The 25,727-nt window shown below is 41.1% G+C and overlaps 6 protein-coding genes across 6 annotated transcripts; 4 read left to right on the plus strand and 2 right to left on the minus strand.

The window, feature by feature from the left end:
- Positions 1-4,241: 4,241 nt before the first annotated feature.
- Positions 4,242-5,333, minus strand: LOC112183536. The gene is made up of 2 exons (XM_024321921.1): positions 4,772-5,333; positions 4,242-4,654 (listed from the first exon to the last, which is right to left on the minus strand). The coding sequence occupies exons 1-2, from the start codon at positions 5,331-5,333 to the stop codon at positions 4,242-4,244; spliced, it is 975 nt and encodes a 324-aa protein (XP_024177689.1).
- A 507-nt stretch (positions 5,334-5,840) lies between these two features.
- On the minus strand, positions 5,841-8,162 carry LOC112189918 (uncharacterized tRNA/rRNA methyltransferase slr0955). Its single transcript, XM_024329299.2, has 2 exons — positions 8,063-8,162; positions 5,841-7,954 (listed from the first exon to the last, which is right to left on the minus strand). The coding sequence occupies exon 2, from the start codon at positions 7,920-7,922 to the stop codon at positions 6,099-6,101; it is 1,824 nt and encodes a 607-aa protein (XP_024185067.1). The 5' UTR covers positions 7,923-7,954; positions 8,063-8,162; the 3' UTR covers positions 5,841-6,098.
- Positions 8,163-8,246: 84 nt separating this feature from the next.
- LOC112190504 (mitochondrial import inner membrane translocase subunit TIM17-2) lies at positions 8,247-9,226 on the plus strand. Its single transcript, XM_024329939.2, has one exon. The coding sequence runs from the start codon at positions 8,383-8,385 to the stop codon at positions 9,004-9,006; it is 624 nt and encodes a 207-aa protein (XP_024185707.1). The 5' UTR covers positions 8,247-8,382; the 3' UTR covers positions 9,007-9,226.
- Positions 9,227-15,203: 5,977 nt separating this feature from the next.
- LOC112183537 (mitochondrial import inner membrane translocase subunit TIM17-2) lies at positions 15,204-16,160 on the plus strand. The gene is made up of 3 exons (XM_024321922.1): positions 15,204-15,229; positions 15,277-15,622; positions 15,681-16,160. Exons 1-3 carry the CDS (start codon positions 15,204-15,206, stop codon positions 16,158-16,160), a joined length of 852 nt encoding a protein of 283 aa, XP_024177690.1.
- A 2,222-nt stretch (positions 16,161-18,382) lies between these two features.
- On the plus strand, positions 18,383-19,646 carry LOC112185982 (probable 3-hydroxyisobutyrate dehydrogenase-like 1, mitochondrial). The gene has a single exon (XM_024324330.2). The coding sequence runs from the start codon at positions 18,401-18,403 to the stop codon at positions 19,448-19,450; it is 1,050 nt and encodes a 349-aa protein (XP_024180098.1). The 5' UTR covers positions 18,383-18,400; the 3' UTR covers positions 19,451-19,646.
- A 1,435-nt stretch (positions 19,647-21,081) lies between these two features.
- On the plus strand, positions 21,082-25,569 carry LOC112185980 (receptor-like protein kinase HSL1). Its single transcript, XM_024324328.2, has 2 exons — positions 21,082-24,672; positions 24,769-25,569. The coding sequence occupies exons 1-2, from the start codon at positions 21,993-21,995 to the stop codon at positions 25,182-25,184; spliced, it is 3,096 nt and encodes a 1,031-aa protein (XP_024180096.1). The 5' UTR covers positions 21,082-21,992; the 3' UTR covers positions 25,185-25,569.
- Positions 25,570-25,727: the final 158 nt, after the last annotated feature.

Consider the following 25,727-nt stretch of genomic DNA (forward strand, 5'->3'; position numbering starts at 1 on the left):
GCTTTTTCCACATATTCGTACATCCGATCCCAAGGCTCAACTGCGTCGGCTGCGGTACAATAGATATTTGAAAATTGTGAAATCTCAAATAGTTTCTTGTCATCATCGTTCGCTGAGGAAAACAAATAAAGAAAAATAATTATGTGGCTTTCGGTAACATTTTCAAGTCATTTTTTCATTTTATAAAATGAAAATGGCTTGAAAATGCGTTTGTTGGTCTGTTTTTAAAAATGCAGAAAATAAAAATTGAAAATGATTTTTTATTTTACTCGTAAAACAGGAAAACGATAAATAGACGTTTTCACCTTTTCATTCTCATATTTCTGAAAACACGGAAATATATTTTCCAAAACAAAGATAATAAGAAAAAAAAGAACGTGCTTTCTTTCATATTCTCACGTCGCTCTCTTCTTCTCAGGTCTCTCTCTAGTCACCATCTTCTCTCTTTGCTCTCTTCTTCCATCACCTACTGGTTTTGATTTTCAGACCTTGGTCTTCATCAAAAATCCTTTTATATTCATTACTTGCGATTTTTTTTTATATACATACAGAGAACGATTTGAATTAGAGGAGCTAACGCTATCATTGTCTTGCTACGGTATGTATTTCTTAAGTAATCATAGAAGCTCTTATAAAAATCTCTATGAGTTTTGTATTCAAATCTGTTTGCTTTCTAGAAAACAATTATGCAAGTATATGTTTTAGGGTTTGTGTTTTAGGGTTTATGTTTTAGGTTTTAAGTTTTGGAATACCTACATATGTTTTAGGGTTCAAGGTTTATCGATTGACAATGTTGATCTCCATTCAATTTGGTTATGCTTTGTTCTTATAATTTGACTTGTGTTGTACGAATTTTTTTCCCCTGCCGTTTGGTTTTCTTTGCACTTGTTTGGTCTATTATATGAAGGTCTTTAAATTTTGAAGTTGGGTTATACTGATGCTTAGCTTGACCATAATTTGCAATCATGAATCCCGTAGGTTTTATTTGTATTTGTTTGGTCTGTTATTTGTATTTTTTTATAGCTTACCACACTTAGTCTAGAATCTAGATGTATAGTTACCCAAAACCAACGAATACTTGTAATACCTTTAAGATATTGTTTTCCTGTCTTTCTTTCTAGTAGATGGCCCCTCAAAAAAAAAAAAAGGAGATAGCCTCTGCCAAGAATAAGAATGTTGATGATGATAATGAAAAGGAAACAGCTGACTGGTCTAACAAAAGGGAAGAAATAATTATAGACATATTGTACGAACATGTGAAGAAAGGGGAATTGCAGGCATCTACTTTCAAAGCAAAAACTTGGGCAGAGATAGGTGATGAATTATTTGCACAAGTAGGCAAAAGATTTGCTCTTGACCAGCTCACTGGTAAATTTAATAGGCTACGCATTTTACATCGTGAATTCTCAGATTTATTAGAGCATACAGGATTTGGGTGGGATCCTGTATCCAACACAGTAACTGCATCTCCAGATGTTTGGGATAATTATCTTCAGGTATTGTTATATGTCAAGCCATAGATTTCCGTAGTTCCTTTCATTAATTGACTTCAACATAGTTTGGTATCTAATTTTAGTGATTTCTATGATTTGTAGAAAAAGCCAAAGATGAAGAAATTTCGGCTTAAAGGCTTGGCCCACTATGAAACTCTAGGTGAAATATTCAACACCACTACTGCAACAGGTCAAATGCATTATGCATCTGGCCAAGTTCCACAAAACTCTGATGAGGAGCGTCAATTAGAGCATAGATTTCTAAACACGGATGTTCACGTAAAGATTCATGATAAAGTTGATGATGTAGATGTCATTAATATTGATGGAGAATGTGATGGAGGTAAAGGAAAAAGAAAATCTACAACTGATGCCCCTTCTTCATATGATCGAAAGCCAAAGAAATGGGAAAAAATGGAGAGTTATTTGGATGTTTGTAGTGAAGTCACGGCTGAAAAATTGAAGCGTCAAAAGGACAAAAGTACTTTTGAGCTGCCAGGTTATGAAGACACGAGATGGCCAGAGTACCAGTTCCGTCAGATCTACGACTTGGTTCCGCTCGCTGGTCCTGTTGACAAGTTAAAATGGTTTCAGTTGGTTTGTGGGCTGTGTGGTTGTGTTGTGGGTTGCATCCAAGAGGGTTCTAACTTGCAGGATTGTCATGCCACCCATCAACATGCATCATGTCACCGCGATGTTTTGCTTGACCTTCCTACAGGTATTAATCAATGTCATGTAGACACGAGTATGGCACCAAGGGTAATACCATATCGCCCAGCGGCGGAGCTCCTTCGGATCTACATGGTGCGTTCATACAGTAGGGGATATGGGAGGTCTGCGGCGCCTCCTAGTGAGGAGCCTGTTTGGTATGGTGTGGTTTGTAAGGTCTGTGAGGAGGAAGTATGTACCACCCAAGATTATCCTAGCTAGCTTGAAGGATAATCATTGGTTGCAAAAACACTGTCTATGGATGGCCCTACAGTACCAGAACCAGATTACTACAAAGAGCTGCTGAACCCTGAAGGCTTAATCGTGCATGATGATGCACCACTGCAGGAGGGATTTGTAAAGATTTGTCGGAGGTGTCGGTCTGAAAATTGTAGCAGTGGTGTGTACAGAGCTATTATGATGGATTGTGTCGTTTGTAATGAATCTAGTACCCACCTGTCTTGGAATTGTCCTACAGGAAATTGGGAGCCTGGACGGCTGCCTACACCGTGCAACCGCTCAGACTGAAATGAAGGAATCAATAACTAGAACCTGCTTTTAGACAATGCATCTATATATGGGTGCCTGAGTTGCCCCAAGCTGTATGCATGGTTTATGTACGTCTTGTTAACTTGTAATACCCGAGATATTTTAGAAATAAATAATTTTATTTGCATATTATATTATTGTTTAGTGATAAGAAATTATTAACAAAGAATATGAGACCATGAGAAAATAGAATAAATATTTTCTTATTATCTCAATAGATTCGAGAAGTGAATAAAAGAATCGAATATAAATTAGTTATTTCAATTAAATGAAGAAATTCATTTTATCAATGTGTATTCGAAGAAATTTAAATGAATTCTATCTTCATATAACAGATATATGTAGGTCTCTAAGCTTACACGTGCTATTATTTTTTTGTTGACACATGGCAAATCTAGAGAGGAAGGGAAAGGTCGAGAGTCTTCGGGGAGGCAAAAAGGAAAAGAGAGAAAGAAAAGGAGGTAGGGGAAGTTCTAGAGCGGGAGGAGACAGAGAGGGGGGAAAGTTTCCTCTCGCTTCAGGAAAACTTAATAACGTCTCTCTTCTCTCATTGATACGTCGCCAAAACCCATACTTGTAACTCTCTCTCTCATTAGTCTTGTCTCTCCTCCGATCACTCCTCAGTGCTAGGGTTCTTTAACATCATCTCTAATCTTCTTCTTCAAGAGAGGAGCTAGTTTTTAAGTTCATAGGTCGAAAAAGAAAGGGTGCTAAGATCTAGATGATAATGTAGTTATTGTATCATCGTGGTTAGCATAATTCCAATTCACCTCAAATGCTGATTATTTTTTTTATTATTTCGGGTTGGGATGTTACATAACTTATGAATATGATCTGAAATAAGCTGTGAGATTGTTGGAGTCATGTTGCTTGATTGTTCATTTTTATCCAGATGACAATGTGTCATTATAGGTGGATTATGCGTAATCAATCTATGATATCGAGCTTGCTTTTTGTGACTCAATTTATGGTTGATTGTTTAAAATATACTGAGGCTGCGTAGGGATTGATCAACGTGTTCTTTTCATGTATTTTGCCCATAGTACAGAGAAGAAATTCTGCCCATCGGATCTCAAAGTCGTGAAGGACATTGTGACATGATAGCAAATGCAAGCAGCTGATTTATGTTGCCAGTGTGATAGTACTATATCAACTAGCAATATTAGGTTAGGCTGTGTCCAAAATTTGGAGTTTCGAAAGTGGTGTTCTAATAGGTTGTTATTCAGACCCTATATATGCAAGAATTAATGTACGCAGTGATGATTTCATCCTCATCTACATGCTTTCCATGGAAGCTTCCAACTCAAAGCTGCAGTTCCTCATCTTTTCTTTAGATATGTACTTTACCTCAAAAAATGAACAATTAAAAGAATGAGAGACTTGGATTTATACCGTTGGTACATTAAATCCTGAGGGTGACACTGTATAGGAGTAGTGGATCCCTGCTTTAAATCGAAAATTCCCATATCTCTCCCATTAAAATTTGAGTATTCATCCAGAGTCAACGAATCGCTTTGTATAATATATGGAGTTCGGTTTGCACCAAGAAAAACTCGAGGCCAAAACAGACATTGATCGACTGTCACCAACAAACAGAGTCTCATCTCCAATGGTTTTTAACTCGACCTGCTTCACAATGGATCCGGTGTCATCGAACACCAACTTGTAAACCTTGAAGGTGTGAGTGAAAGGCATTGCCCCTTGATTCCTTTCTATCCGTAGTGTTGAAAATCTTCGAACGTGCAAAAGCTCTCCTTTAGTTGATTCCACAAGACATGATTGAGAACTCTGGCACATACCACTAGTATTGTGTATCTTTGGCCTTCGTGACATACCAGAACTGCATCTGTTAACATCAAACGACACAATTCTTCCAAAATTCTTGTCAACTGCGTAGACTTTACCTTCGTAAAACACAACCTCATAATCGATTAATGTCCATAGGTTTCTATCGAAGTCCAAAAACGTTGCCCTTCTCTAGTGAAAGCAAGACTGGAACCTTGATTGTATAATGCTACAACCATAAAGCTGCATGTTGTCCCCTTCTAGTGTGGGATCGCCATACAAGATCAGCTTTGGGAACTCATTTGGCTTAGAGCTCATGACGAGGGGACATCCGATGCGATTCACAGGAATGATTTCTTTTCTGAAAGGGTTTATGAGCTTTAGAACAGGAAGTCCAGCCAGTTGATCATCTACTGTGGCCAACCAACCCTGGCCACAGCCATTGCATCTGTTAGCCATGAGACTACCAAAACCAGGCATTGTACATCTTATGTTAATGTTGTCGTAAATTTTTCCTTCAGATAGGCTATAAAGTACCCATGGAGTAGTACTAAAACTAATCGGGAACATGAGCATGGGAGGGAGTAGCTTAGGCCAGCGATGTGTTGAACGATTGTAGCATTTGGCAAGGGAAGGCCAAAGCTTGCAGACTGCAGCCAAATGAACATGGTCAATGGGTTCGAATAGGTTATCCAGAATAGTAAACACAAGATCCTCCGGAAGACTTGCTGCCCAGTCCAGAATAGCTTGGTGACGACTGCTTGTGCCACAGGGGTTCTTTATGACAGAGAAACTCATTATAAAATGAGAGCTAGCTAGGAACTGAAAGAAGAACAATTGAGAAAGCAACTATATACCTTTATATACAAATCCTTGAAGAATAACGGAAAATAATCTTAATCCCAATATAAGAATGAAATTAATGACAATTAAACAGAATGGGGACACAATATTCCCTACGCTGCTAGGATTCACGATTTCCTTGTTGGCCAGTTAGCAATCAATGGCCCAAAAACAGTGGAACTTCAAGCTCAAGAGACACAGGACACCAGTGCAGAAATTGTTTTGCTCACAGAATAAAGGAGATATGACTGATGATCTATACCTAGGACCATTAAAGATTGAAAGTGAAAGAGAAGATAACTGGTTGATCTTTATAAACGTGCTCAAATGCATAAGAGCACAGTGAAGTATCAGAAAATGTGATACAGAAAAGATAAGATGATGTACCAACAAAAAGATTAGTATCATTAGTGTATTTAATCCAAAGATTCGAAAAGCATAAAGCAGTAAGAAGTTATGAACTGAGATACGGGCAATTTGATGATCTCATTTTTGTGCGCCACTTCGCTTAACACTAACACCAAAATTACAGTTGTTTACGGTACATGTTTTCGGAGAAGAGTTGAAAAGAAAATCAAAACTGTAAACCTACTCCAAATCCCAATTCTAGATAAAGCTCTAAAAATGCAAATAGAAATTACAACAGAGAGCTGTAAAATGGGAATCATCCTATAAATACACTAGCTTAATCTAGTATAACAAAATCAATGGTGTGGAATCTCAATCCAGTCCGTTATTCTGCTGAGCAACCACATGAACTTCACTTTTCTCATTGTTTCCCACTAAGTGATGAAGAAGCACACCAGCTGCAACACTGACATTTAAGCTCTCCACAGCCAAAAACGACTGGAACTCTTCAGCAGAGCACCCATGATTCACTTCCACGGATTCGCTATCATCAAAACCAGCAGCAGCTACATCTGCAGGAATATTCCCGGGGATTCTAATCAATTGAGTGCATGATCTTTCCACCAAAGGCCTCAACCCAGTGCCCTCACTACCCAGAACAAGAATGGTTGGTTCACAAGGTACTATCTCGTTCAAAGGAATAGCTTTGCTAGAAACAGAACCACCAAGAACACGCCAACCATTTTCAGCTGAGGATGTTAGAAACTGCATCATGTTCTTGCAATATCGCAACTCCATTAACTCAAGTGAGCCTGCACTTGCTTTGCTCACAACGCCACTCAGTGGGGCTGAATTCTTTGCGCATAACACCACGCCTGCAGCTCCAAAGAAGTAAGAGGACCTGATGATTGCCCCCAAATTTTGAGGATCTGTAACCTCATCCAAAGCTACCCAAAGAGAACCCTTATCTTCCTCTACTGAAACAGGGTCCAATTCCTTAATTTTAACCATCTCCAATGGAGAGGCATCTAGAAGCAGACCCTGATGGGGTCGATTATCAGCGGCCATATTAAGATCATGCTTGCGCAATTCCTTTATGTTCACCCCAAAATTTTCAGCCATCCTCAAAACTCTCTCAAATCCCTTCTTGTCCTTCTTCTTCCTATTATTATTGCTCAAATCCAGCCCTTCTTGAACATACAACGTATAAAATTCTCTTCTTCCAGCTGACAAAGCAGCCAAAACTGGACCAACACCATAAACACCTTGGCCAACCAGTCTAGGCACCGACGATTCACTAGCCTCTTGCCATGTCTTTCTGCCCCAATTTTCCTGCCTATCCCACCTTCGATACTCAGGTTTCTCAGATTTGACATCTTCCATTCTCCTAAACTTATTCTTGATCTGATCCCACCTTGGATCGTCACCAACATCCATTTCTTCCTCCTCTCCACTCCCTTCTGAGTTGGCTTTTTCCTGTCTTCTATCCCTCACGCTATACTCACTTCGCCTATCCTTCACCATTCCAATTCTTCTTTCTGCACTCCTCTTTTCCGATGGACCACCATTCCCAACAAAACCTTCTGAAGACACCTCCCAAGAAGAACGCTCAGCTTTCGGCTTTCTTTCTTCCTCTACCCTTTTTGCTGATTTGTCCCATGAGGACTTACTATGGCGGTCTCCCCCTCTACTCCTGGCCAAACTCATGGCCTCTTCCCCAGAAGAACCAGCATTGCTGTCTTTCTCTAACCTCTTAGCAGACTCCCCCCAAGATGAAAGAGGTATTTTTGTAGCCGTTGCTCGCTGCTCCAATCTCTTTGCTTCCTTAGCTGCCAACCACGGCAGTCTATTTCCACTTCTTCCCACACTACTACTCTCTCCATTACCCCCCCGACTAGACCAATTCGAAAAACCTCTACCTCTTACCAACATCCAATTCTGTGTAGCACTTCTAACCCTGAATCCGCTCATATTACTTCTGGGTTTTGCAACAATTCCATTTCCTACAACCCTATAACTAGAATCGGTAGCAAAATCAACCAAAGGGGAACTAAGGTTTAGTGAGGGTTTTGGGTGAGCACCAATCTGTAAAGATTGGGGCTTTGAGCTGTGGAACCCTTTAAAGCTTCTGGGTTTTGAACAAACCCTGATAGCCAATGGAAATGCTTGGCCCTTTGTCAAATTAGTAGCATACATTGGAGTAGTAGCAACTACCAAGAAACAACACCCTACAAAACTTAAAAGCCCCCAACTTCAAAACCAGATATCTAAATCGAAAAAGAACAAAACTTTAACCAGAAAATGTAAAAAGTAGAAGGCTTTTGATTACTGGGTACCTTATCCGCACCACATAGTAACGCTAAGCTGCTCCCCTCGTGAAAATTACTGAAGAATAGAGGAGGAGGAGGATGATGATTGAGCTGTGTGTAGTCCAGACTGGTCTAAAAACGGCGCCGTTGGAGATAAGAAGGCATCTTTATGAAATGACCGAAACACCCTTTACGTAATTCCCAAGCACCGGCACAAAGCCGCTACAACAAGTAAGGCTATTTCGGTCCAAACACAAGTTCCTCTTCCCCCTCTTAAACCCTATTTCTCTCTCTCTCTCTCTCTCTCTCTTCAACCTTATAGTCTTAAACCTTAGACCCTGACCGCCATGGGAACTCCAGAAACTTCTCGGCAGCCGTGCCCGGACCGAATCCTCGACGACGCCGGCGGAGCCTTCGGGATGGGCGCCATCGGAGGAGGCGCGTACCACTTCTTCAAAGGAATCTACAACTCGCCCAGGGGAGCGCGTCTCTCCGGCGCGTCCCAGGCCATCCGCATGAACGCGCCGCGCGTGGGCGGAGGATTCGCCGTATGGGGCGGCGTCTTCTCCACCTTCGACTGCGCATTGGTCAACATTCGGCAAAAAGAGGACCCCTGGAACTCGATCATCTCCGGCGCGGCCACCGGCGGCTTCCTCCAGATGCGGCAGGGGCTCGGCGCAACGGCGAGGTCCGCCGCCGTGGGAGGGATGTTTTTGGCCCTAATCGAAGGCGCCGGGATCATTGTGAGCAAGTGCATGGAGCAGAAACAGAATGAGATGGCGATAGTTGCTGGAATGCACGGTCTGCCTGGACCGGAGGAGGTTGGGTCGGATGGAAGCTCCTCCGGTGGTTCGTGGTTAGGAGGGTGGTTTGGGAAAGGCAAAGAGGCTGAGGCGGCCGGCAGCGGAAGCGAGACGAAGGTTCTGGAGAGTTTTGATGCGCCTCCGGTGCCGAGTTTTGAGTTCAAGTGATATGTGGAGGGCTGATTAGAAAGGTTAGTAAGTAATTGTAATTAGGAGGGTTGGAATTGAACTGAGGGATTCGGGGAAGTTGCATTGTGAGTTTAAGTGTGATCTGGGTGGTTTTGATTAGAAAGGTTAGTAATTGTATTTAGTAGGGTTGGAATTGAACCGAGGGATTTGGAGAAGTTGGGAAATTTGAGGTTTTTATTGGTAATTTTGGATTGAACCAGATGTTTTTTTTTTTTTATGTTCTATCTTTTATCTATCTTGAACTAATCGTACTATTATAGGTGTATTATACTGTTTTTCGATGATGAAAGACCAAAGCTTTTGTTCTGTATATGAAAGATCAAAGCTTTGTAAAATGTAGGATGTTAAATGCTAGACCTTTGGTTTGATGGGTTTATGTTAATTAAACTTTGAAGTCCAAAGGTTGGACCTTTATAAAACTTCAACACAGCTTCCTTCTAAGATCATTCAAGGTTTAAGATGAGATCTTGAATAGCAGATTAGGTGCTTTGTTTTGTGACCTCAGTAAAATGCTTTGAAATCTTGTCACTTGTGCTATGGATGACTGCTGCGTACTCATGTTATCTCTTTAAATGGTCAGCAGGACATTTCCTGCCAGAACTAGGTATCAATTACTGCACTAACTTGGTTGGCTCTACAAGTGAAGCCAGACTAGTTGCAGTTTTGGGTTTGTGCATTAGACCCAGTGAAGCCAGACTATTTTCTTTTATTGTGTTCATACTTTATATAGTTATGTTTGCATGCGTCATGTATGATTTTCTGTAATGTTAGTAGTATATGGTGGTGGGGACCCGGGATCCTCTCCTAAACACATTTCTCTCCTAACCTACTTAAGTTTTCACAAAGATGAAGACACTCGTCAATTTTAATATCCAATGGTCTACTTATCTCTCTCAAAGTAAGAAGTAAGGCCCCGTTCATAAACAAGATTTGGATTTGGATTTGAATTTCAAATCTGATGTATTTAAAATCTGTATAATTAAAATCTATGTATTTAAAATTTTAGTGTTTTGATTAAACAAGATTTGAAAGTGAAGATTTGCAAAAACAATATCGGGAAACTTAGTCACTACATCAAATCTCAAATTATAATTCGAGATTTCTTGTCAAATTTGAACGATAATGTATTAATCACTTCCGATTTTTCATCAAAACCCAAATTTTCTAATCTCGATCAGTGAATTAGGATGGAGAAACCAGTATCAGAAGTATGCGCTGCTTCTTCCTAAGGCCTTAAGCATCATCTGACCGCCTAGGAGAAGAGGAATACTATGAAGATGAAGGAGATCAACACCGCCAGCACTATCACCCAACCCGATTGGCGCTTCGCACTCGGGTTTCTAGACCATATCCGGATCGAAACTCCGATTAACTCCGATTCCGGTGCTTCGTACTCGGGTTTTCTCCCATAACCTGATTCATACTCTAATTCGGGCTCCTCAGATCCATACTCTTCTCCTCCTTTCTCACCCCCATGATCAGGTCTTCCCCCAAATCGGGGTCGGACCTCAACAGCATAGGTCGCTCGTTGTACGATGAGAGATGGAGGCGTTTGTAGTTGTGAGACGGTGAGAGGAGAGAGAATGTCGATAGTAGGAGAGGAGAGTTAGAGAGGCTTAGCTGCCTTAGCACGTGTTTTTTTTAAGAGAGAGAGAGTGGTGAGTTCAAATAACTACCTCTTCATAGTTATTTCAAATTCTTAAGGAAATGACTGTGTGGATTTTGAGGAGATGATTTCAAATCCAAATTCCTTTCAAAAAAAAAAAGCCACACAAACAAATTTGGATTTGGAACTCTCAAATCCAAATCCACACTCCTAAATCCCTATATCCAAACAGGCCCTAAATGATTTTGCAAAAATACTCTCATGATTTTTGTCTGTATTCTCCAGCAGTCTCTATTCTGAGTCTTATCTATTCTTTCTTATCTTCTTCCTCCCTCTCTCCATATTAAAGACAACTTTATCATTCTTACTGTCAAACCCATAAACATAGAGAGAGAAGAGAGCTGACCGAAAGCCTCAAACCCATCATGTATATGCTGCTAATAAACCATCACCAAATCCTATAGCAAAAACCAAAAACAGAAATCAAGACTTGAGTAGATCGAAGAGCAAAGAAAATTCTTCGATAATTACAACCCCGACAACCCAATCTATATGCTGCTAATAAACCATCACCCACTCTTCTTCCTCCCTCTCTCCAGAATCAATAGATGCATATGATTCAAGTCTTTATTATAATGTCTATGTTTTGCGGCTTTTGCCCTTTTGCATATACGATGATGTCAAAGACAATTCAATGATAAAAGGCAATCCATGCATAGATCTGGATACAGTGTAGCTCTATATTCAAATTGGTTTTTGTCAATCAGTTTCTGACTTTCTGTGGTGGCCGGGTTTTTGTCGATCTGGGTAGAGTCTAGAACGCAAAGGATCGTCGCTCCAGAATTCTTTATGGAAGATTAAGATATGATCAAGTTTCATTGATGGGTCTCTTCCCTGTAAAATTTCATTCATTGATCCTTGAATTTCTCTCTTCAAGCATTGCGGGATCAACCGTACCTGTTAATTTGGTTCTTGTATTTTATTTTCAGAAGACCAAATTTAATGAAAACCGCTAGATTAGCAGTTGGTGCATGTATTGGTGCGGAGAGAATGAGTAAAAGAAGAATGAGAGAGAGAGAGAGAGAGAGAGGAGATCAGCACTTTGTGTGAAATGAAGAGAAGAATAATCAAAGGTTGAGATTATTTTATAAGTGTTGGGTCACTTACACCGTCGGTGCATAGAATAATTTCCATAACATAGAGAATAGAAAATGAAAAGAAAAGATAGCTTTGTTGTAGACCATTGGATACGAAAATTAACACGTGTGATCATCTCTGTGAAAACTTAGGTAGGTTAAGAGAGAAACGTGCTTAGGAGAGGATCCGGGTCCATATGATGGTGGTATCAAGCACTATTATCTTTTGAGAGCTTGCTATTTAGAAGCTGGAGTCGCACTTATGTGTAGTATACTAGTATACATACATGGGTAGTAGTAAGTAGTAACTAACAACACCCCTAAAAAACTTAAAGCTCCCAACTTCAAAAACCAGATATTTTGATTCAAATGAACAAAACTTGAACTAGAAAATAGAAAAAGTTGAAGGCTTTTGATAACTGGGTACCTTATCTATTGGGTTTCCAGCCTATGGATCTTTCTTAAGACAATTATTTCAAAGTATAAGAATAGTTTACCCAGTAGGTTTTGGATTCCTACTGATGAATGGAGTTCCAATAAGGAAGTAAGATCCTTATTGATGTAGGATTACTTGTAATCCTTGTTGATTATAGAGAAAGAGAAGGCATAATTGTCTACCACCAATAGGAATAGGTTTCCTAATCGGTGAAAAAAGCTGATATCCTTATGGCTATATACATAGGGGTTCTGCTCTTAGTTTTGCATCACAGAGACAGAGAGCAAAGTATATTCCATTTTCGGAGTTAAAGAGTGAGAGAGGACAAAGAAGAGAATAGAGAATCCTTGTTTTCTTATTCTTTTTTACGGTGCGGCTATTGCCACCCTATCATTTTCTTTGTTCACCCTACTTGCTCATTACACCCTACATTTTAATTTTAATTATTAAATTTACTTATCTAACCCATTTCTCTTTCCAATAATATCTTTATATGACATATCCAATTAAAAAATAAATATTTTTAACGAAAATCTTTCATTTAATTTATACCAATAAAAATATATATATATTAAAGTTTTCTAATAAAATCATAATCTGATTTACTTTCATTTTTTTAATTTTTGTTTTCAATTTCAATGTTTTCTATTTCAATCCATGTAAAAATATTAGTAAATTTACAACTATGAGCAATAAAGAAGAAATTGATTTTTTTTTTGGTGTCTTAATTTTTTTTTTTGCGGTGTTCTCAATGGATATTGTAAAGATTTTGATTAAGTTAACACTAATGACTTTGTGAATTGAATAACGAATTAACAATGAGGAGGCAACAAAAAGACAAAAAAAATAGTAATAAATTCAAATTTGGGTGGAGAAAATAAAAATTAATGTTATCCAATAAGAAATTAAGTAGTCTTTATATTTAATTAATTACTTATATATTTATTTTTTCTTATATATTTAGATTTTTAAATATTAGTGTACTTATTAGTCATTTTACATTTGGGTAATATAGTCTTTCAATAATTCATGTGTTTGTAGGGTGAACTAAGAAAATGGTAGGGTGGCAATAGCCGCACCCTTTTTTTATTGTTCATCAAGTCTATTTTAAGTTTGGTATGATTGTGTACCCATTAGTTGGGAAATGAATTCTACACTCCAAGAATTGAAATCCACACTCTATTCGAATATTTTAATAATATTTTTTCTCAACTCTCTTCTTATTTCCTGAAATACCCTCATATTTATTGTTTTATTTCTTTTTTCTTTTCTATCTCTTTTTTCTCCAAATCCATGACTGAGAGAAAGAAGATTTAAAAAGAAAGACTTCATCTTTTTATTTCTCTCGCTTCCAATTCAAATCCCTTTTTATTCTTCTTCACCTTTCTCACCACATTGCTCTGAAGCTTGATGGGTTCTCTCTAATTCCAACTCTTTTGGGTCTTCGTGGAGCTGCTGAACTTTTGGCTTAAGGGGGCTCAAAGGTTTTGATTTTAAATGAAGCCTTTTGAAAAGAATGAAGCTGATTTGGAAGATGGAAAGTTGGACAAAGACAGAGATAAAACAGTGCGAAGTCAAAATACAAAACCAATCCCTATTGTCTGGTCTTGCATATTGCATATCTTCCGGCAGCATGATACTAGTTAACAAATTCGTCCTTTCCAGCTATGATTTTAATGCTAAAATTTGTTTGATGCTGTACTAGAACCTCATCTCAGTTATTATTGTGTCTGCATTGAGTTTGCTGGGAATAATATCAACGGAACCACGACAGAGAGAAACTCGAGGCCCCATTGACTCGAGGAACCATTACCAGAATCGAAAGCCTAATCGGCTCCAGGCTTAATCAACCTAGACTTTATCCAATTGCACAAATAGCCCCCTTTTGGGTTTGACCACCCTTTTTCATTTTCCTCACCAACGCAAGCAGAAGAAGAAGAAGTAGTGGCGTCAGAGGCATCGTGGTTGGCCCAATCGAAGCTTCCCGGCAAGGAATCCAAGCTGCAATCCCCGATCGGCGTGGACTTGAAGCCCTGGGCCCTAGGCTTGGTCCAAAATAGAGGCTTTGGGGGTGAAGCAGAGCGGAGGAGGCCGGAGGTTTGGAGAAGGAAGAGAGAGAGAGAAGAAAAAAAGTAACACAACAAGTTGAGAGCATTTCAGGAAGTTTGAAGAGAGTTGAGAGAAAATATTATTAAACTATTCAAAGGGAGTGTGGATTTCAATTCTGGAAGTACAGATTTCAGTTTCCTATTTTTGCCAGGTAAACGTAGGCAAAAGTTTTGTTAAACCACCTTAAATCTATGATCTTGTGCTCGTAATTTTGTGGTTGTTTCTTTTGATGTATTGTGCTTATTTATACTTTTCGACTCCACATATTGACCGATTCTCAACATTATCCGCACCACATAGTACGGCTAAGTTGTTCCCTTATGAAAATTAATGAGAACGAAGGTGGAGGATGATTGAGTTGTGTGACTTGTGTGTAGTCGAGTCAAGGCTAGTCTAAACGACGCCGTTTAATATAAGAAGGCATCTTTAGAGCATCTGCCACCATACTCTATCTATATAGCCATATTTGGCTTATCACATGAGAATATTCTAGAGAATCTTTGATCACTCTTGCATGAAGCTCCCACCATAAGTCATAATTGGTAAGCCATATGTTAATTCAAAGCCATATGCATGCTAATTCAAAGCCAATAATTTAGTCCGAATATATTCAATATTAGGCTCAAATGAAAGATCTCAAGGTGAACTTCACAATGGTATAGTTTTTATTATTGATAAATTTATAGACATAAAATTTCAGTAGAAAAGAAAATTGTAACTAAAACGGAAAAAGGACACAAATGGAATAAAAATGCTGTCAGATGAATGAAGAGGGGTAAAAGAGGAATAAAAGAAATAAACAATATTTTATTAAATGATATGGCTTACCAGATTGAAAGCCATATATGGCTTGGATGTTGGACCATACGGCAAAATAAATTTTTGGGAAATGTGGAATGGCTTACCGTGGGAGAGGTTGATACTTGATAGGCTATATATGGGTTTATTGCTTGCCATGGCAGATGGTCTTACAAAGTGATCGAAAGACCCTGCTCCGTCACAAAGCCACTACAACAAGCGAGGCTATTTCCGTCACAACGCACAAGTTCCTCTTCCTCTTTACTCTTATATTTCTCTCTCTTCAACCGGCAAAACCCTGAAAACTTAAACCCTGACCGTGAAACTTGTCCGAAGCCGTCCCCGGACCATGTCGTCAACGTGGTCGGCGGAACCTTCGGGGTAGGCTTCGTCTTCGGAGGCGCCCTTCACTTCCTCAAAGGAATCTACAACTCGCCCGGTGGCGCGCGTCTCGCCGGCGCCGCCCAGGCCATCCGTATCAACGCTCCGCTCGTGGGCGGCCGCTTCGCCGTATGGGGCGGCTTATTTTCCACCTTCGACTGCACGTTGGAGCACATGTGGCAAAAAGAGGACCACTGGAACCGGAACATCGCCGGCGCTTCCGCCAGATGCGGCAGGGGTTCGAGCCGACGGCGAGGTCCACCGTCGTGGGAGGGGTACTGTTGGCCCTACTCGAAGGCTTGGAGATCATGATGGACAAGTTCTTGGAGCAGTATCACCATCAGCATTACTGCATTGGTACGTGACTGAGGAACCTGGTGCTAGTATGCCCGGTCTACCTGGGCCGGAGGCGGTTGGATCAGAGGGAAGCCCTGGGCCGGAGGCGGTTAGGTCAGAAGGAAGCTCTAAGCCGGAGGCGGTTGGGTCAGAAGGAAGCGCTAGGCCGGAGGCGGTTGGGTCAGAAGGAAGCTCCTCCGGTGGTTCGTGGTTTGGGAAAGGCAAAGAGTCTGAGGCGGCCAGCAGCGGAAGCGAGACGAAGGTTCTGGAGAGTTTTGATGCGCCTCCGGTGCAGGGTTTTGAGATCAAAGTGACGTGGAGGGCTGATTAGAAAGGTTAGTAATTGTAAATAGGAGGGTTGGAATGGAACTGACGGATTTGAGGAATATTTGATGTTAGATGTTAAATGCTAGACCTTTGGTTTGATGGGTTTATGTTAATTAAACTTTGGAGTGGAAATAGATGTAAAGATTAAACCTTTGTAAAATTCTAACACAGCTTCTTTCTAAGATCATGCAAGGTTTCAGATGAGTTCTTGAATAGCAGATTACCTTCTTTGTTTTGTGACCTTTGCTAAATGCTTTGAAATGTTGTCACTTGTGTTATGGGTGGCTGCCGCATATTCATGATATCGCTTTAAATGGTCATTTGTAAGCAGGACATTTGCCAGAACTAGGTGTGATTACTGCTCTAACTTGGTTGGCTCTGTAAGTGAAGCCAGACTAGTAGCATTTTAGGGTTTGTGCACTAGACCTGGTGGCCGTGCCTTATTATTTGCTTTTCTTGTGTTTATACTTTATATTTTCTTATGTTTGCATGTCATGTATGATCTTTTCAATGCTTGGAAAAAGGAGGTACTTCTGTAATGTTAGTAGTGCGTGGTTGGTTCTGGTATATACGCATCAAGCACTATTATCTAGACCTGTAAATGGACCGGATTTTGATCCGGACCCGCTCCAGATCCGTAGCTATTAAACGGGTTTGGATCGAACATTTTGATCCGTTGATCCGTTAATGATCCGAATCCGTTAACCCGTTTAATAAACGGATCGGATTTGGATTTAGGTCGATCCGATCCGTTAATGATCCGACCCGTTTTAATAATAAAAAAATATTATTTTTTATTAATATATTATTATTTTTTAAAAATATAAAATATAAAATATTAAAGATTTCTAATATTACTTTTTTGCAGAAATTTAAGAGACAGTCTTCGTAATTTTATTTTTGATAATGTAATTTTATTTTTGGTGATACTCTTCATGTAGATCATATTATTTTAATATTTTATTAATATCTTATGAGATATTATGATATAAATTTAATATTACTATTTAAAATTTAAAAATATTTGAAATTATAAACGGATCGGATTAGCGGATCAGGTATCCGTTAATCCGACGGATACGGATTTGGATCGAGGTATCAATGATCTGCCGGGTTAACGGAGCGGGTTTGGATCGAATTTTTTTTTTAGTAAACGGATTTGGATTTAGGTCGATCCGATCCGAACCCGGTCCATTTACAGGCCTACTATTATCTTTTGGTAGCTTGCTATTTAGAAGCAGGAGTATTATCTTTTGGTAACTTGCTATTTAGAAGTAGGAGTTGCACTTATGTGGTATTCTGTGTTTAGTTTATGCAGCTAGAATTTGAATGATACGATTGCAGAGAAAGAACCCTGTGGCAAGAAATTGAATGATACGATCGCCACTTTGATTATGGATGTTTTCAACAATAGATTTGTTACTTGGCTTTTAGCCACTGATAGGTGGTTCTGTTATCTTCTCTTTTAGTCATTCAGTTTGTCAAGCTTAATGCATTCTGCAAATGCTATGCAATTTTCCACTCTTTCACACAATTTCGGCTAAAGGATGGCACATTGTTTAGTCTCAGACAATCAGCTTTTATTCTGTCGAACTCGAGCATTATCGTCATTGTTCAGTGGTTCATATTCTAGAGTCTAAACTAGATGGAGACATGGAGTATAGATCAATCAAAACCTTTTAGATTTGTCTCCGACTATACTCTCAAGGAGTTTGGTGACGTTGATCCCTTGTTTTGAAAAATATAGACCACCTCTTTCCTTTCCCTTCCCAAAATCCCTCTGATTGCAGTTACTGTAACCCGCCATGGCTGCCGGCATTTCTATTGCAGGGTTTCATGGGTGATAGCCTCCGGTTCAATACTTATTGTAGCCAAGTGCCTTTAGAAGACAGTAAGTGCCTTCAGAACCAGTATATTCACTGTCTTCTAAAGGCACTCGGCTTAAAAAAAAAGAAAAGAAAAAAAAAAAAAAAAAAGAAAGGAACCATCATCCCGAATTTTTCATTGAAGTTAATCATTCATTACATTTGAAGCACTCCGGCAAAAGAAAACTCCAACAAAATAAACTACTTGAAAAACAAGGCTATTTTACCAAGCTAGTAAAATGTTAAAAAAAAAATATATGCTCTCACTTCAATATAGACGGTTGATCTCAAACACGTGTCACAACATTGCAAATGGACCGTTGATCTTCTTAAAAACAAAACACCAAAATCCATCACAAAAATTGAGATAATACAAAGAATGATCCTCAAAATAGTCAAACACATTTCACCTCCACTCCTTCCCCAACTCTCCCATCACTTCCACTCCCACTTCACCGCTCTCCTCCGCCGCACCATGGCCGCCGCCGCCGCCTCCTCCACCGAGCCCACTATAAGCCCATCAACCACCCGCGTGGGCTGGATCGGCACCGGAGTCATGGGCCGGTCCATGTGCGGCCATCTCCTCAAAGCCGGCTACACTCTCACCATCTTCAACCGCACCCTATCCAAGGCCCAGCCTCTTCTCGATTTGGGCGCCAAACTCGCCGATTCCCCACGCGCCGTCGCCTCCCAATCCGACGTCGTCTTCTCCATCGTCGGCTACCCCTCCGATGTCCGCTCCGTCCTCCTCGACCCCACCTCCGGCGCCCTCTCCGGCCTCCGCCCCGGCGGCGTCCTCGTCGACATGACCACCTCCGAGCCCTCCCTGGCCGTCGAGATCTCCCAATCCGCCGCCGCCAAGTCCTGCTCCTCGATCGACGCGCCCGTCACCGGCGGAGACGTCGGCGCGAAAAACGGGACCTTAGCGATTCTGGCGGGCGGCGACGAAGCCGTCGTGGGGAAGCTGATTCCCCTTTTTGCCCTCATGGGTAAGGTTAATTACATGGGTGCCCCCGGGAAGGGCCAGTTTGCAAAGCTAGCGAACCAGACCATCATATGTTCAACAATGTTGGGCCTGGTAGAAGGCATGGTTTTTGCCCACAAGGCTGGGCTTGATGTGGGCCTGTTCTTGAAGGCAATCTCGGTCGGGGCGGCCGGGTCCAGGTCGTTGGATTTGCATGGAGCTAAGATTCTGAAGAGGGATTTCGAGCCGGGATTCTATGTGAATCACTTTGTGAAGGACTTGGGGATTTGTTTGAAGGAGTGCCAGAACATGGGGCTGGCTCTGCCGGGGTTGGCTCTGGCTCAGCAGCTTTACTTGTCACTCAAGGCTCATGGTGAGGGCAATTTGGGCACCCAAGCGCTCATTGTGGCTCTGGAGCGCCTCAACAATGTGTCACTTGAACAACAGTCTGGGTTGACAAAGTAGTAAGAGTTGATATGAATTGGTATGTGTATGAATGTTCATCAAATAAGAATTGATATTTGTTAGTTATTACTGCTGCTTCTAAATGCGATGATGCCTTTGCCTTTGTATGTTCTGGAATTGAATGTTCTACTGAGTTTTAGTAATGGCTTTTTAATACCATTGGGGCATTATGTTTCTTGAACCCCAGTTATGTTCCCTTCTTTTTGTAACTGTTCAAATTACTAGTGTATATAAAATAAAAGGTATAGTATCAAAAAAAATTAAAAAATTGATTAAAAAAATTAACTTTATTTCATGTGATTCTGTACCCATCTTTGCCAAGACTCAAAACAACAGATTATGACAAGATTTAACACGTTTCAGCATGTGATTGCCTTTCACAGTTTCACATATGCTTTCATCCAAAACAAAAAAAAATTCATGAGAACGTTGTGTGCTGTAGCGTACGAAATGAATCGAAGTTGAAATCATGCCAAATTCCTATCCCCGTCCTACCAACCAATTTCTAGATTATATGCATTACAAAAGTCACATGCATAACTGCACCATTCAGAAAGCTACCAAAAAGGAAAACAATGGGGGAGTGATTTGTGCCTTGTGGTTTAGTCAAGCTCACTGATCTTCTTCTCTTAACACTAAAAGTGGACATCAATTGAACTTGTACATCTTCCGGAAGAAAGCGAAGTGAGAAAAAACATGATACCCACTTTCAGATGTAGCCCCAAAATCAAGCACGCCTAGCTTAATGGATGGGTTGGTCTTGACTTGGGAGAAATACCAACCCACCCATCTAGATCCCCCGTTTTTTTCCAATGCCATTTGCTACTACACATCCACCCAAACTTTTTTTTTTCTTCTCTTCATGTCAGTGTCACTGAACAATCTTACGTGCTAGAAATTCTATTCTAGACCAATGGAATCATTAATGGTTGGAAAGAAAATAGGGGAACAAAAATCCAAAGTTTAATTTGTTAGAGTCAAAGTCTCCTATCCATCACAAAACACACTGCTTTCTCTGGTCTTCGTTCAGCGATGGCGTTCTCTGTTCACATTCTGCTCGTTGGTTGGCCGCCTTCAGGGAAGCTTCAAATGCCGTCTTCCATACATTTAATTAAGGTTACTTGTTTTGTCAGCAAGTATGTAATCTTTCATTTCCGATCCCAACATGCCCGTACGTTTCAAATTGAGTGACTCACACCTCGCTCATAATAATATGTTTAACTCGCTCATTAACAAAGTAGAATGTAGAATGTTAACCTGGTAAACATCCAACTCAGAAATTAATAGAATAACGTACACTCGTCTATTTCCCTCCCGGAAATTACTTAGAAAGCGCACGTGGTTTTGGTCCCTCTTTCGTCTCTCTTTCGAAAGCAGCAATACAATAAGATCAAGTCAACTAGTTGAGATCTATATTACTATTTCTTGCTTGTAGATCGAGCAAAAACAATAATTGTAACAGATCTTCCGCCAGTTGTTAAAAGTGGCGTCCGTATTTCCATTGACCAATATTTCCGGCTTCAAATCTTCTGTCCCCATTTTCCTATCCCCTTCCCTGTCTCCCTATCAAATTTTGACACGTGAAATTTTGGTCTCCTCAGCCTAACCCTGTCTTACCAGCCTACAACCCCGTTTAACTCTAACCCAACATCTCTAACTCACCCACGACTCTTCTTCGTTTTCCTTCTTTCGGCTGTCTTGCTTTTTGTCTGGAACTCCTCTTCAAAAATGCCATAGTTACACCATGGAACATGAATCTCCTGTGCCATCAAACACAAACAACTTAGCAATATTCCAAAATCAAGAGAGATTCCCCGTAATTAGATTGCTCCGCCTTTCTCGGCAAACTGCAGTTTTGCGCAAGGGTTAGTTTTTTTCAGTTTTCTATCTGGTGATCTCCTCCGGCGGCGACCCGGTGCCGGCACGGGCCTCTGGCCTTACCGGTGCGTGGTGGTTGCTGCCGGATGGGTGGTTGATGGTCTTGTCTTGGTGGAGAAGAAGCAATTGTGATCGATCTACTGCTATGGGACTGTTTTGTGGGTGCGTTGGCCGGCAAACCATGGCTGTGCAGAAGGGATTCCGGTGGGGCTTCGACGGTGAGGGGCTGGGTTGTTGGCGGTGGAACCAAGTTGAATAGAGCCAATGCCAAGTATGTATGTGATTGGAAAACAAGTACTATAAGCAGCTGGGTTCAATGATGTGATGTGGGTTTTTGATGGTTTCTCTCTTCGAAGAGATACCCTGAGTTAGAGTTGGGTTAGAGATACACACGGGGGGTTGTAGGCTGGTAAGAGAGGGTTAGGCTGAGGAGACCAAAAAATTCCACCTGTCAAACTTGATAGGGAGACAGGGAAGGGGATAGGAAACTGGGGACAGAAGACTTGAAGCCAATATTTCCATTTTCCAGGTCTTCCCTCCAATAATGTTATTATAACATCCCCAAACTTCCACAACTGGTTTGCTTTAATTTCCCACCTCTTAAAAACCAAATGGATCACATCATTTTCTAATCAGCTTGTTTTGTTCTGAATCATCATCCCCCATGGTTCCAAGTTCTAACACAGCTCTGAAACAGTTAAGCCTCCATATCCAAATGACTACACTAACCCCGAAACCTTCTCTCATTTTCCGCACCTTCTTCATCTTCTTCATCCATGCAAACTCTCAGTCCCTTCAGGACAAGGAATTATCAGTCCTGCTTAAATTAAAGTCATATTGGCTACCTCCACCAGCTTTCAGTCATTGGACTTCATCATCAGACTCTGGTTCCCACTGTAACTGGCCTGAGATCAACTGCACCGGAAACTCCGTCACCGGATTGAATCTCAACACCGTAAACCTCAGCCTTCAAGTTCCACCCTTCATTTGTGACCTCAACAACCTCACACACCTTGACCTTGGTAATAACTACCTCCCGGGAGGTTTTCCTTCGTCTCTCTACGACTGCTCCAAGCTAGAGTATCTAGACCTCTCGCAAAACTACTTTGTGGGTACAATTCCTAATGGCATCGACGGATTGCCTAAGCTTAAGATCCTCAACCTCGCCGGTAACAACTTCTCCGGTGACATTCCGGCGTCTATTGGGAACTTACAGGAGCTGGCTACTTTGGATATATACATGAACCAGCTCAACGGCTCTGTCCCTGCTGAAATAGGTGACCTCTCCAATCTTGAGCAACTCTGGCTCTCTTGGCTTCCCAAAATGGCGCCATGGAAGCTGCCTTTTAACTTCACCAAGTTGAAAAAGATGAAGATATTGAAGATACGCGAAGCAAATTTGATTGGGGAAATACCAGAATCTATTGGAGAACTGGAAGCACTTGAAGTATTGGATTTGGCGCAGAACAAGTTGAGCGGGAATATACCAAGCGGTGTGTTTCTGTTCAAGAACTTGAGCATTATATATCTGTTCAAGAACAGGCTTTCAGGGGAGATTCCTCAAGTGGTTGAAGCACTCAACTTGAGCATCGTTGACATCTCAGAGAACACTCTCACAGGGCCGATACCACAAGGTTTCGGAAACCTTACCAAGTTGACAGATATGAGTTTGTTCTACAATGGTATTTCAGGTGAGATTCCAGAGAGCATTGGCCGCCTGCCAAATCTTGTGATTTTCAAAATGTTCAACATGAACTTGTCAGGAACAATTCCTCCAGAGCTTGGAAAGCATTCGCTGCTTGAAGATTTCCAGGTTTCGGTGAATAGGCTTACCGGAAAGCTGCCAGACGGCTTGTGTAAAAATGGTAAGCTTGTGGCAGTTGTTGCTTATGAGAATAGTCTCACTGGGGAGCTACCAAGCTCTCTTGGAAATTGTGATAGTCTGCTGGTAGTCAATGTCTATGATAACGTGCTATCTGGGGACATTCCTAGTGGTATGTGGAATGCATTGAATTTGAGTTATGTGATGATGAGCAACAATTCGTTCACGGGTGAGCTTCCTGAGAAGATGTCATATAATCTTCAAAGGCTGGAAATCGGAGATAACAAGTTTTCAGGTCAGATTCCAAGAGGGGTGTCTTCCTGTAAGAATCTGCAAGTTTTTGATGCTGGTAACAACCTCTTCAATGGTAGTATTCCTCAGGAATTAACTACTCTTCCGAGCTTGACGACTCTGACCCTGCATCAGAATCAGCTTAGCGGGCCCCTTCCGTCAGATATTGTATCATGGAAGTCACTAAACACTCTTGATCTGCGTAGAAATCAGCTCTCCGGACCAATTCCAGAGATACTTGGTGGTTTGCCCGCCCTTACTGAATTGGACCTTTCTGAAAACCAGTTTTCAGGCCAAATTCCAAATCAACTTGGCCATCTGAAACTCAATGAGTTCAACCTCTCTTCAAATCTCCTCTCTGGCGAGATCCCAATTTCATTTGAAAACTCTGCGTATGAGAGAAGCTTCTTGAACAACACCGGTCTCTGTGCAAGCACCAGTGGTGTGAATCTCAATATATGCTCTCAATCGCCAAAGTCCAGCAAGATTTCAATTCGGTCTCTTGCTTTGATCTTAAGTCTAAGCGCGGTGTTGTTCGTGTTGGTTTTGTCCTTATTAATCTTCTTTGTTAGAGGTTACTTGAGGAGGAAGGATGGATCAGACGCAGACTGGAAGCTCGTTGCATTTCAGAGGTTGAATTTCACCATCTCACAAATCTTGTCAGGGTTGATAGAAAGCAATGTGATTGGAAGTGGTGGATCAGGGAGGGTCTATCGTGTACCTGTGAATCGTACAGGTGATGTTGTAGCTGCGAAGAGGATTTGGACCAACAAGAAGATCATGGAGGAGAGGCTTGAAAAAGAGTTTCATGCAGAAGTCAAGATACTGAGCTCAATTCGACATGCTAACATAGTGAAGCTAATGTGCTGCATATCCAGTGAGACTTCGAAACTTCTTGTATATGAGTACTTAGACAATCGAAGCCTAGATCGATGGTTGCACAAGAAAAACAGGCCATACCTATCCAACCTCTCAAGTTCAGTCCATCATGTTGTTCTGGACTGGCCTAAGAGGTTGCAGATTGCAGTGGGAGCTGCTAAGGGCCTCTGCTATATGCATCATGACTGTGTTCAACCCGTTGTGCATCGAGACGTGAAATCAAGTAACATTTTATTGGACTCTGATTTCAACGCAAAAATAGCAGATTTTGGTCTGGCCAAGATGTTGGTCAAGCAAGGAGACCTTGCCACAATGTCAGCTGTTGCTGGTTCCTTTGGCTACATGGCTCCAGGTAATAACCTATACACGAAAATGCTCAAGTTAGTTCCCAAAGAAATGTGCTATTTGTGAGCAAATTAGTTAACTCATCTTTTCAATTTGATTGCAGAATATGCACATACCAGAAAAGTGAATGAAAAGATCGATGTATATAGTTTCGGGGTCATCCTGCTGGAGTTGGCAACTGGTAAGGAACCCAATGAAGGTGATGAAAACACTTCTCTCGCCGAATGGGCGTGGCGTCATGCTCAAGAAGGCAAACCTATCGACAGTGTTCTGGACCAGGACGTCAAAGAACCCTGTTACTTGGATGAAATGTGCGCTGTTTTCAGACTCGGCATCATGTGCACCGAGACACTTCCTACTAATAGGCCTTCTATGAAAGAGGTTTTGCAGATCTTGGTTCGAACTAGTCCTCCTCCAGTTCGCAGGGAAAAGACTGAATATGCCGCTGCTCCTCTCCTCAAGAACTCGAGGCGAGAGAGAGTTTTGGAAGATCAAGATGGTTTGGCAACGAATGTGTGATACGCCCATGATCCCCTGGTTAGCTACTGACCATGGATCATTTGGTCAGTCACCATCTGATTTCAATCAAACAGTGACTGGCCAAATGATCCATGGTCAGTACCTAACTAGGGGATCATGGGCGTTATCACACATTCGGTGCCAAACCATCTTGATCTTCCAAAACGTTTCATCACTTATCTGTCAGCCATCCGATTTCAATCGGACAGTGACTGACCAAATGATCCCTGGTAACGGGACTAGAGCCCGAAGTGGACACCAATAAAAGGGGAAATAAGATGTGTATGTAGGCTAATATGAGATGCTAGATAGTGTATGTTGGCTAATATGAGCTGCTTGTAGGCATTTTATGATTTGCGTATATATGTTGAGATCCCTTAATAGAGGAGCACCGTACGGCGACCTGTAGATGATAGAAGTTCCATTCTTCGTTTTAATACAAGTACAATCATCGCTATAGAATCTCCAACGGCAAAGGAAAAGGAACCAAAAAAGATTCTGATAGCCCATAAAACTCCGGTTTTATTAATAGAGAACGAGAGA

This window comes from Rosa chinensis, chromosome 2, assembly GCF_002994745.2.
Source record: "Rosa chinensis cultivar Old Blush chromosome 2, RchiOBHm-V2, whole genome shotgun sequence".
In the NCBI taxonomy this organism is placed as follows: domain Eukaryota; kingdom Viridiplantae; phylum Streptophyta; class Magnoliopsida; order Rosales; family Rosaceae; genus Rosa; species Rosa chinensis.

What these genes read in the sequence shown, in the direction of transcription:
- LOC112190504 (XM_024329939.2), top strand. Translation starts at nt 8,383, where the DNA reads ATGGGAACTCCAGAAACTTCTCGGCAGCCGTGCCCGGACCGAATCCTC.
- LOC112185982 (XM_024324330.2), top strand. Translation starts at nt 18,401, where the DNA reads ATGATCCTCAAAATAGTCAAACACATTTCACCTCCACTCCTTCCCCAA.
- LOC112183536 (XM_024321921.1), bottom strand. Translation starts at nt 5,333, where the DNA reads ATGAGTTTCTCTGTCATAAAGAACCCCTGTGGCACAAGCAGTCGTCAC. An exon ending in GGACAACATGCAGCTTTATG is followed by an intron (nt 4,655 to 4,771) that starts GTTGTAGCATTA and finishes TGTTTTACGAAG; the next exon opens with GTAAAGTCTACGCAGTTGAC.
- LOC112183537 (XM_024321922.1), top strand. Translation starts at nt 15,204, where the DNA reads ATGTGGAATGGCTTACCGTGGGAGAG. An exon ending in AATGGCTTACCGTGGGAGAG is followed by an intron (nt 15,230 to 15,276) that starts GTTGATACTTGA and finishes TTGCCATGGCAG; the next exon opens with ATGGTCTTACAAAGTGATCG. An exon ending in TCGTGGGCGGCCGCTTCGCC is followed by an intron (nt 15,623 to 15,680) that starts GTATGGGGCGGC and finishes TGTGGCAAAAAG; the next exon opens with AGGACCACTGGAACCGGAAC.
- LOC112189918 (XM_024329299.2), bottom strand. Translation starts at nt 7,922, where the DNA reads ATGTATGCTACTAATTTGACAAAGGGCCAAGCATTTCCATTGGCTATC.
- LOC112185980 (XM_024324328.2), top strand. Translation starts at nt 21,993, where the DNA reads ATGGTTCCAAGTTCTAACACAGCTCTGAAACAGTTAAGCCTCCATATC. An exon ending in CTTTGGCTACATGGCTCCAG is followed by an intron (nt 24,673 to 24,768) that starts GTAATAACCTAT and finishes ATTTGATTGCAG; the next exon opens with AATATGCACATACCAGAAAA.